At 34.3% G+C, this 11720-nt stretch overlaps 1 protein-coding gene across 1 annotated transcript; it reads left to right on the top strand.

The window, feature by feature from the left end:
• The first annotated feature begins 1883 nt into the window (after nt 1–1883).
• On the top strand, nt 1884–10223 carry LOC124368004. The gene is made up of 2 exons (XM_046825271.1): nt 1884–2363; nt 10067–10223. Exons 1-2 carry the CDS (start codon nt 1899–1901, stop codon nt 10079–10081), a joined length of 480 nt encoding a protein of 159 aa, XP_046681227.1. The 5' UTR covers nt 1884–1898; the 3' UTR covers nt 10082–10223.
• The last annotated feature ends 1497 nt before the right edge of the window (nt 10224–11720 follow it).

The following is an 11720-nucleotide window of genomic DNA, read 5'->3' as shown; positions in this document are numbered from 1 at the left end:
AACCAAAGCCTTCCTGTCACCTTCTGGATATCTTTCGTGGGACTTCTGTAATAGTTTCATCGTACTGCTCATTTGTCCTGTTTGCTGTAGTCCTTGCACTTATTGTCCCACAATGCCGGTAACGAACGGTACATCTATATAACTTCCAAATAAAAACTTCCTTTCGCCAGTATTCGCCATAACTGCAAAACAACAACAACTAGAGCGAAACAAAAGAAGAGCACAACGAGCATATACGCGGAGATCTGGCAGAGTATTGGAACAAACTGCCCACACACGATACAATATTTTCAAGATTGTACGAATATATTTAGAGACTTTTTTGACTTCACTCAGTAAATTGCGCAAACAGTTTTTCACTTTCAATGTAGCTCACTCACGGTCAATATTATTGCTTGACCCAAAATATTGCACAATAATATTGACCGTGTATGGGAGCCTTTACAAACGCTCACGTGATTTGACCTTGAATTTAGGTAGTCCATCGAGGGATGTTTTCCTTCTTTTACGCCGGAAGTCCGCGATGGGACCGAACACCGAAGCCCCACTGCTGACCAGGGCAATTTCCGAGCGGTATTTTTTTCGACGTCAGATCACGTTGGACAATCTGGCATACATATTGTAAGTACATATTGTAATAGTACGCTATGCAGGTACAGCAGAATTGAAAAAACTGGGAAATAAATAGTATGCGTGCAACTTTAGCTGTTTTTGATAGAACAATTAACTGAAAGCGACATTTACGGGTGTTAATCAACGTCGCGCTACTTGGATAAGTGACCGCTGAGCGATCCTGTCTTTGTAAGCAGCCCGCATACCCGGCCATTGGTGGTGGTTCGGAAGTCACGTTTTGTCGGTCCCCAGATTAAGTGTTTGAGAGGGCTTTTTAGCCCTAACTTACTTTACATTTGTATAACTGACCATTTAGGAAAAGAATAAACGACGACCTCTGTTTGAATTTCGTAAAAAAGGCAGGAGAACTAATATTGCTTTCGACTTCAAATCGAATAAAAACAGACGCTAGAATAGGCTGTGATGGTCATCTATTCTGTCAAACTTTACTTCCATGTAAGTAAACATTGGAATTTGTTATGTTGAATCCCGAGCGATAGATACACAAGGAGCAAATCCGCTACGTATTAAAACAAGTAATGAATGACGAAACATTGTTATGATGATATTAATCACGCGTAACCCCAATCAAGGATTGCTGAAATGACAGTTGCAGAAATGGTGACAATGTCCTGTATGAGTTGGGTGGTGCTGCTGCTATTGCTGGAGGTTATGGCTGATACTTTGGTGGAGGGGCAGGAAGGAAAAGTGAGGATCAGGGCGGTTATCACGGCTCCTACAAGATCGTGTCCTGATGGGCAACGGAGGGACTTCTTCGGCCGATGTCGTAACGTATTTCAAGGTGTCGTGCGATTGACTTGAAATGGAAGGTGACAAAGTATACCTAAGCTGAAAATGATTTCATTTTCGATTAAAAGAAAATTCCAGATTACTGATTATACCTTCAAAGCACTGATGAAGTAAGTTAACAAATTAAGGAAAATAGTATTTTTATAAACATGGAGAGGTATACTGAAGCATTCCTGGACGAACAACTAACTGCATTATTACCTCGTAATGAATATTCAAACTAAAAAAAATCATTATTAATGTATGGAGTATCCCTATTATAAGCAAACAAACAAACGAGTAATTGTTCGAATAGGGAAACAATTAATTTATTGGATTCATCACCAATAAGCCAATTTTAACTGAGATAATTACCAATTAGGGAAACTGTGCAATTCATTTTCCTCAATGCAGATCTCGCAATAATTGACAGTGAGTGAATAGTGTTTCTTGTATGCCACTGTTTTATATACGATGATTGCCAGCCTTGACAGTGGATGGACGCGCTTATCGTACTCCAGTTGATCCACAACCCCGGATATCGTGACCAGCTGCCAGATACCGTATCTGTATCCGCCCTCCACTCGTCTCGCTCACTGTGGACCAGACTCTCGCCATGGCCGGTCCGTGGAGGTTGGTGGTCGCCCTCGTGCTGGTCGTGGTCATCGTCGCCACACTGTCCGAGGCCAAGAAGTCAAAAGGAGGTCGTCGGGAGGGAGGAGGATCCAGCTCGGTGCAGCGGGAGTCTCGGAAGGATAGAGGTCACGGGAAGGAGAAGAAGGGAGAGGCCATCGTCACCTCGAAGAAAAAGTCAGCTGAGAAGTCTGAGAAGAGGAGGCACAGAGGTTCTATCAGTCGCCGCCTTCGGAATCGTCGTGGGAGAAAGACCACCTCCACCACAACCACGCAGTTTCCTTTGGACCTTGAACCGGCTCTCATCACAAGTCACACTTGACCACCAGGTAATTTATTCGGAAATAAATATTTAATTGGTGAAAATATCTTTTCAAAATATGAGAATATTGTGTTTGATTGTATTTTATTTAGTAATTATAGTTAAAGTTGTCCATAACCCTTTTAGAGCCAGAATTGTTTTGGAAATCTAGTCCAAAGTGCCAAGGGTAATTTCATAGGTGTTAACTACGCCATTTTTATCACTTCTCTTAAAGTGATAAAGAATCTAAACTTTGTTACGTGTTGGCCATATTTGTAATTAGATGGTTTGTGTTTTAGACAAAAAAATTTTAATTGGTTTTTGGGCAGAAATTTTCAGTTTTGACGTTCAAAACGTACTGGAAAGGTTTCCACACCCATTTAAATAAGGTTAATAAAAAACTCTTTACTTTAAAAATATCCACACATTTTTATCAAATTATTACCTAAAATAAAATATACCCTTACAGATTTATTATTGCTTTTTAAACATAATAACTTTCAACCTACCTATTGATTTATCAGTTTGCGTTTGTGCAGTATAACACTTTTATAATATATGATTATAATAATATGAACTAATATAAATTACAGGTAAAAATATAAAGTTATACATTTTTATAAAAATTCTGTAAAACATCCAGGCAACCCGATATTGGTATTTTACGTATGTTTTTAAAACTTTTGGATCCTAGACGTTGACTCTGAAAAGGTTCAAAAATATGTCGGTAGGGCCTAGACATATCCAGGTATCTATTTTCTCTACAGACAGCTACAAATTTCATTTGAAATTTGAAGGAAAAACTCACAATTGTAAGGATAGTGAGATACAATTCTTTTTGTTAAGTGGTGAAATTTGAAAAATGCCCACATATTATTCATAAATATATAACAGTACAACTAATTATCTTACCTGAAAACAGAGTCATTCCGTAATTTGAGCAGAAGTAAAAGATTTTTGAATATATGACATGTAAATTTTAAAAGCGGTGAATTGACATACCACAGAGTGAGCTGCGGTACTTAGTTGGCCGAGCGTTAGCAAAGCAATTAGATCTAGAGGTTGGAATAATCATTTTTGTCTGAATTTCAATTATCTCGAGTACGAATTGACATATAAATTTTAATATTAGCATGGAGCTTCACTTCAAATAGGTTGCAAGGTTGAGTTCGATGATGGAGAATGTCATTCCATAAGATTTGGCCGAGCGGAAACATTTTTACGTCGGTGTTTTAGAAACAATAACATAGGAAAATAAATAAATGTAACATATTACATGTGACATAGTAAAACGTGGAAATACAGTCTTCAAATTTTGAATGAAACCTTAGCAAGGCCTGTACGAGACACATGGTATAGCATACCTAAACCTTCTTATAAGTGTTAATAATTTTTCACAATTCTTTCTAAATATGAAGAGTAAAAGACTTTGATAGTTCATAATTTATGTATATTTCACCAAAAGTTACTCTTAAATAATTATTATTTAATACTAGAGCGTACAATAGATAATTAATTCTTAAAGTACCTTGGATTAATATAGTCCAATTCTTATTTTGAAAATCCCTCTGGACTACGCCCCTCTAGGTATTAAACCAGTAAAAAATCCCACTGGTATAATATATATACATATATATATATATATATATATATATAAACTATAATATATATATATATTATAGTTTACGCATAAAAGCAACTATATTTAAGTGATCTTATGTAGTTTATATATTTATTAAAGCAGCAGACATATTTTTAAAGTTCAAGCAATTAAGGTCTGATCCAGTTTTGTGAAATATTTCGTCATGTCTAACGTTAGTTTTGAAGAATTTGACATTAGTTTATTTGGATGACTCCCAATTTACAACAGTTGGAATAATAAAATAATATATAACCATAATGAGTTGTATTGTAAGGCAAACCATTTTGTAATGATATAGTAGAAAATGGTTAACTAAACAAAATTAATGCTCTTAATCACTAAAAAAACATCTAAACGGCATCCGTTACAATAATCGCGTACAACGAATTTGTTTTATTTACTTTAACACATTTTAAATTACTAAAAAGATATTATTTAATAATCAGTAAACATTTTTAAAATATAAAAAATTGCAGTCAGTGTCTGGTAAAATATGTGGTTTTCCACTTAAAAGTTTATAGTAAGTAAAAATAAGTAGTAACTCTAAAGAAGTTCGTACATGGACAGTTTCGTTGGAAAGTTAAGTTTGGTGTTCTTGGAGAACCGATAACTGTAATTACACTTTCTATGTGGAAAGGCGTCTATTCTGTTAAACAGGGGAGCTTAAGTTACTGGCTGTCAGAACTAGAATCTTTCCTTTCCATCAGGATTGCCACTATCTACAAGCTCCTTACGGACGTAAAAAGTTGAAATAAGGATCGGCAGTGGAAACTTGTAACCATATGTACGTCTCTTCAACCCCGTTAAAAGCAAGAAATAAAAACAACATATTCTCATGCGGTATGAAAATACCCATCTATAGGCATTTGTATTTAATACAAATTGAAAACAATTACAACTTAGGGTAATATTGAAGTAATAATACATTTTCCCAAACACTCTTCAAATCATCTCATCAGCCATAGTCATGTTGTCAGTCTGTATACACACTATTTTACGCATTTACGTTGCATGATTAACATCGTAATATATTTTCACAAGTTATCTATGGTGCATTGAGAGAAAAGTAAAAGAATCTACAGCTGGTCACATAATATGTAAAAATTATACGAACAATCGAAACCACACCAGTGTGCTCATTATTTGGCCCTTGTATGAATCATCGATGTATACTATAAACACACACATATAGTTTACGTTGATCGTGTTAAACTAGTTTTCATAGGACGTTTCATGTTGAAGACTTGAAAATATCGTGCTGCAAACTGTAACTGGAAAAAGTTATATTCCTTGCACAGTTATCATTTGATGGCAAGAATTGTGAATGGCATTGAATTTTTGTATTAGTCCATTATTTTAAAATTATATTTCGTCAAATTAGTAACTTTCTTAAAATACGTTATTTGATTCATAATCGTCTTGCAAAGAAATAGTAAACATAATTAAAAAAAAATAAAAATAAGATGGCAAACATATCAAGAATATCTTTATTAAGGTTAGTCGAGGCAGGTAGTTCTGAGGATGAATAGAGTGGTAATTAGTCCTACTGCATTATTAAAGATACCTTCATTACTACCAATAGTTGTGTTAGATTTACTTGTCATATTGGAACTAACTAACTGTAATATAGGACCCAAATCATACCATGTTTACATTATGTTACAAATTATGTCATTTATCATTATTTATAAGTTTTCAAAAAATAAAAAAGTCACTTTTTCAAGACATGAATATTTGTAACGGTTATTGCGTGTATTGTGAAGTGTAACTGTAATACAGTTATGAAGTCTGCGTCAAGACGGACGCTCGCTTTAACATCAACTAATTACCGAACGGATCAGGAGAGCAGAAGAGCAAAGGAGTATATATACGCCCTCTCTTTAGACTCTACGCTCAACAGAAGCAGTCAAGCAGAGGTGACGAGTTCAGCGTGTATCTACTCCGGCTTCATCCAGTGGAAAATAGTCAGACATGTGTATAACCTTGTTTGTATATTACATCCTACGGAAATCTATTCCTTTCCAGTATCAAGTTCACTGACTACACAGCAATAAAGGAATAGATAGGGTCTTATTAAAATCCCGCCTTTGTTCGTTTGTATGCGATAACTTTTGATAGACCCTTAAAACTTGGTTCATAAGTTCTTGGTCCGAGTAAGGTCAAAAGGTCAAAGCACGTCCATCCATCTGTTGTTATAATCTTCCGATATGTTATGTCCGGTCTTTCGATATTCCAATTGATCGATTTATTCAGATTACTGTATTTCAGTTGTAATAAAACGTTTTATTCAAAAGCATTTCTAGCAGGCTTGTACAAATTTGGGAGTGCCATTAGCTAAAATTTCTAAGAAATCGGACTTTAGATCACTGTATGAACTCGCTCTTCTTCTGTTTGATAAAAACCTCGCATAGGCCAGAGGCCCATGAGAAAGGGTAGAATAAGGCGTAAAAGAAGATCGGCCTCTCCATAAAAAAGCATTTATCATGTCTGTACATTTTTTATTCATGCTATTCCGAATGTTTTCAGCATATGTAATTTTAAAGTACATTATTATCCAGTAGGTCCGTGGGAAACTAACTTTAACAATAAATTATGCGATAACTCTAAAGTGACACTATCAAATACATTCATAGCTATAAGTATTAAATTGTGTTATATTTCCTAATTTCGATTTTTTATATCGAAACGAAATCTTGAATTTTTTGCAATAACGTATGATTACATCGTACTACGTATTATACCGCAACAGGCAAACTGTCTAATCAATTACAATGTCACTAATGTGTTAATGTGTTACTATGTCACCGGTGTGAGATGACCTTCAGCGTAGCGTAGGTGTAAGACCCTACAGCTCTCTAAATCACGGGTTCGAATCTTGGGGAGGTCAATAAATATTTGTGGGTTTGGACCGTTTTCCCTTTAAAACGTATAGTATCCTAATTAAAATGTTTTTCGTGTAGATTTTATTTTTTTTTATTTTTCATCTTATTTCTATAAGACCATGTGTTAATATTTACTACCGCTTAACGAAATCCCTTGGAATGGTATGCACTAAATGTAAAATCGATATATAGAAATGAAGGTTTGATGCAAAATTTTCAAGTCTATAGGTTAGTTCGTTCCTGAGATATCCTGCGGACAGACAGACAGGCAGTCAGAAGTGATATTTTTCCAGCCCGCTGAGTTAAAGGCTTCGCTAACGTTCTGCCACAAAAAAGGATTTGAATGGCAAGACTATTTATAGAATTTCCTCGTTACATAAAATGTTTCTAAAGAATACGGACGGTTTTAGAACTATACATCCATATGTAATGAAATATATTCGTGAGTCTCGGCAAAATATTTCGAGCTTATGCTGCAGAGAAATGCATTGGGGTACCCATTTTGTGCACTCGAAATAGTGCAAACCAATGCAGTGTCTCTATGCAGGATTTATCCGCCAACACGGGAGAATAGAGAATGGAAGGCCGGCACAAGTACTCTACAGATGTACTCGACCGCTATATTGGCAACTCTGCCGGATGCCGTTTTGTAAAGATGCAAGTATTATTGTATGTAGTACATTTAAAATGTTTTGTAGACGGTATTACTAAGCCAAATTATAACTTTCCAAACTATATTTATTTTCACCTATGGTTTACTCTAATAATTAAATTTACGGACTAAAACTACTTATAGAAATTAATTTTTTCTTATGATGAACAAACAAAGTAATATTCGAATAGCCATATTGGAAAGTGAATAGCAGAAGGTTGGTTTATATTAATAAAGAAGTTGAAAACTAAATTTTAGGTTAAGATAAAAAACCATTGTTGTGCCGGGTGACATTGTGTATTTAAAACAATACGTAGTGGTAGGCAATACTGAGTTATATTATTTTATCATCATAACGAGCAAGATCTTGAAGATAATTTTGTTCGGCTTTCGACTATTGTGTGTAAGAATATTGTAAAACACTTTTAGTGATGTTACGTTATAACTTTGCATTGTTATACAATAGTTATATGTTATACAGCACAATGCTTTTGTAAACCAAGTTACTTCTACGTACTTACGCCCACAATTGTTAATAACTACAAACGGGAGTCAGCGTGATTGTTCTACAATAAAATGACCAATGCCTTGTAAATAACAAAGGGTGGAGCGTCAGAGCCAAAAACCACAAACCTACTTTAGACGCCTTAATTTTGGTTAAAAAAAAACTTTAATATTGTTTAAACCATAGTTGATAAATTTAAAATAACAATGCAAAAATTTTGCAATAACCATGACACGCCTACATGAGGGGGTCCGGCCCGTAGGGAGTATCATAGTAACATAAAATGCAAGCCTAGTTCCTTATTAATATCATTTTAAAGATATTTATCATTAGAACATAATAGTGCAAACCACAAAGCATTGGGACCACCTTTATTAATTTCAAAATTGTGGTTCTTGAAATAAGATTAATGTTCAACATTCAAATATCTCTTATTTTGTATAGGATAAATGTTTTAGGAACTACAATATCTGGTAAAAAGAGCAGTTTGAGCATTAAAAGTAATAAATGTCATAAAAGTATTAAAATTTAGAATATTAAATTTCGGTTATAAAACAGAATATTTGGGAACTGTGCAAAACATAACTAAAATGCTTTTCTGCGCAGGCTTTTGTAGTGTGCTGCCAGTTTATTTATAAATATATTGTTAATATTCAGAAATGTAAATTTAAAAAAAAAAAATACTATATAATTTAAAAAAAATAAAATTTATACATGGACAGTTTAAGAAATGGGTATTTTGGGAGAAACAACGTTTAAGATGATTTTTAACTATAAGAGGTAGCAGTTAAATAACATCATGGAAGTGTGTTCACATAATATTTGTATTTTTAAACCAATTCCAAAGTAATGTATAAAAAGCTTGGTTTGCAGAATACACAACACAAACACAAACGCAACGTATGGTTCCTGGTACGATCAATGTTAATAAAACAGAATTAGTTGATTACAATATTATTATTGGAAATTATTCGTTTGGAATAAAATACTTAATTTAAGAATAGGCTATAGGTGCAAAGAATTTTTACAGAGCAATACTAAGAAAACTGCTACAATAAAATCAATATTTTACATCGTATTATGTAATTAAATTGATCCTACTTAGGTAGTTTATTAATTTTCCAACAATTAATATGTTATTACCTTTCATTAGCTTCTCTCACTTTAGGAAAATATTACAGGTATGAGCGACCTCAAAACAACTTAATTAACGTCTACCAAAACTTACACATAAATAAAATAATATATTATAATTAGTTCGTATATGTTTTATAATAAGACTACAAGGAAATATGAAGTACGTTTTTTTAAAAGTATATCCAATGATTGATTTGAAAGGATAATATGATTTCCGAAATCTGCCACCATTATATATTACACTATGTATGTATTACTATTGTATACGACACCAAGTTTCGAGGACTGGAATCTAACCTCTTCTTCAGGTTTCAAAATTCTGAAGACATAACGTTTTATTCATTTAGAACAAGAAGGACCCTTGTGCTTGACGGTGTATTCAGGTTGTGAGGGGGAGGGCGTCACGTGTCGAGATCCTATCAGGAGATATAGGAGGGTCTATATCTCAGTTTTGTCCACCTTAGAAGAATGAAGGCTAGATCTGTTCCAGCCTCTCTAGTCGAAGTGGAGAGCGGACAGCTCTCTCCTCTATCCAGGCTTGTAACAGACTCTAACATTCCCCAAATCTAACATGCATCCAGACTATACCTATCGATTCATCCTTCCAACACAATATCTCGACTTATGGTTAGTGATGTGCCCCTCTTGGACATCCATATGGTTGTCTAGATGTGACACACAGGTATTTGCCGTACCCATTGCAGATTCAAAGTACCTAACTCGAATTCAGAGTGAACCCTTGTGAGAATAGGACATAAGATTAAGCAATCATAAACCAATATATGGCAAGTAAAAATGACTACGGAACTAATTATACTTTGAAAACTGAGGTACTTATTTCTACCCTATATAATAAAAGGGTCTATAATCATGTGTATTTCAACTTTTCTCTAACCATTTTGTTTATTTTCAGGTGATCAAGAGATGATTATTGAAGAGTGATTGGCGGTGCTTTGTTGCGAATCATCGCAATGCGTTTCTGTCATCTGCTATTTCAAATAAATACCACACCAAGATATTTATACATTGTAAAGAATTGTTTGTATTAATAAATGACTTTTGGAAGTAAAGAAAGTTTTTACCTCATATCATATTCGTATTGTATATATGAACGATATAGTACATGCATTCGAGTTGAATTCATAGAATACCATATAGATGCCAGTGGCGTATATAGAGAATTATTTAGGGGAGGGCTGACACCCTGGATTGTTAAGGATGTATACAAATAATCTACAAAAATAGAGTCGATAATATTTTCCAGGAAATTCTTAAAATTTCTTTATAACCGCACCTAATAAATATGTTCTAGCTTGAACCAAACTAATTAATATAATTTTAGTTTGTCTTTCAAAATTACGGAGGGGGGGCCCCGAGCTCCCCCTATATATACGTCCATGATGGACGTGGATGCGTTGTATATGCGTGCATCGATACATTCATGTTCATTCATGCACATTTTGGAAATATATAAAAATGTAAGGAAAATAAACGATGTATTTTAAATGTTGTTAAATCAAACAAGTGACTGTTTTATTGGTCGAGAATTTAGCAAAGCCTCTTCCGCCAGCTGAAGGAAAATTTATCTTTGTCTATGCGCATGATAAATATTGACCCACGGGGTTGAAATTTGGTGTAGACCTCTACTTCTACTTCGGTAATGAAATTGTAAACACCGTTATGTTGTGGTCCCATTTTCTATTTGTTAATAAAGTAGCAGAATACACAAATTAGTAAACAGATTGTGAAGGTAATTCATATGTGACTTTATCAACACTTGCAATTAAGTTACTTTGTTGGTTTGGTTTGTTTTCTACCAAGCTTGAACATTTTAGGTTAAACTGCAATGTCATCTTTATGGAAAAATAAATGGTGAAGATAATATGTTTTAAACATACGTGTTCATTCATGTATATTAAAAAAAACTGAAAATAAATCAAGTATTTTACGTTTTTCTCGAAAAAATGAGAGTAAAATACTCTTATAATACGCCTTATTGGCTGAGCGCTAGCGAAAATAATTGACAGATTTATGTATTTTTGTCAGTCCCTCTGAATTTTCGATAGTTGACTAACGAAACAATTGATCTAGGGAATTGAAAATTATAAACTTTGGTTTAGTGGAGTTGCTTTCAACGGAGAAGAGCCTTGTCCATTATCGGGCGAATGCGAAGTTTCCCGCTCTGACTCGATCTCTTGACATTTTATTGCTCATTTTGGGTTTTCCTTTAGGTTACTATAACCAGAGCCAGTTCTTAAGCAGTCAGTAATCAGGACTTCTAATTCAATACTGTTGTCAATACCGATGTAAAGGTAGGAAAGGTAACAAAAAAATAAATGTGAACCCTCTACATCAACCCGTTCGACAGGTAGAGTGCTCACAGACGTACTAAAATTGGATTTTTGTCATCAACTGGCGGAAAAGACATAGCTTTGATTGTATTATTTACACAGGAGGTAAATGATTCGTACGGGCGAGATGTACTGAGGTAGAGTGAATTATTTTATTTAGTTCCGTGGTCCGCCGTAAGGCAGCGCCACGTAACTTCTATTGTTACTGTTCAAATA

This window comes from Homalodisca vitripennis, chromosome 8 (genome assembly GCF_021130785.1).
Source record: "Homalodisca vitripennis isolate AUS2020 chromosome 8, UT_GWSS_2.1, whole genome shotgun sequence".
Taxonomy (NCBI): domain Eukaryota; kingdom Metazoa; phylum Arthropoda; class Insecta; order Hemiptera; family Cicadellidae; genus Homalodisca; species Homalodisca vitripennis.
This window is presented reverse-complemented; position numbering and strand designations above follow the sequence as displayed.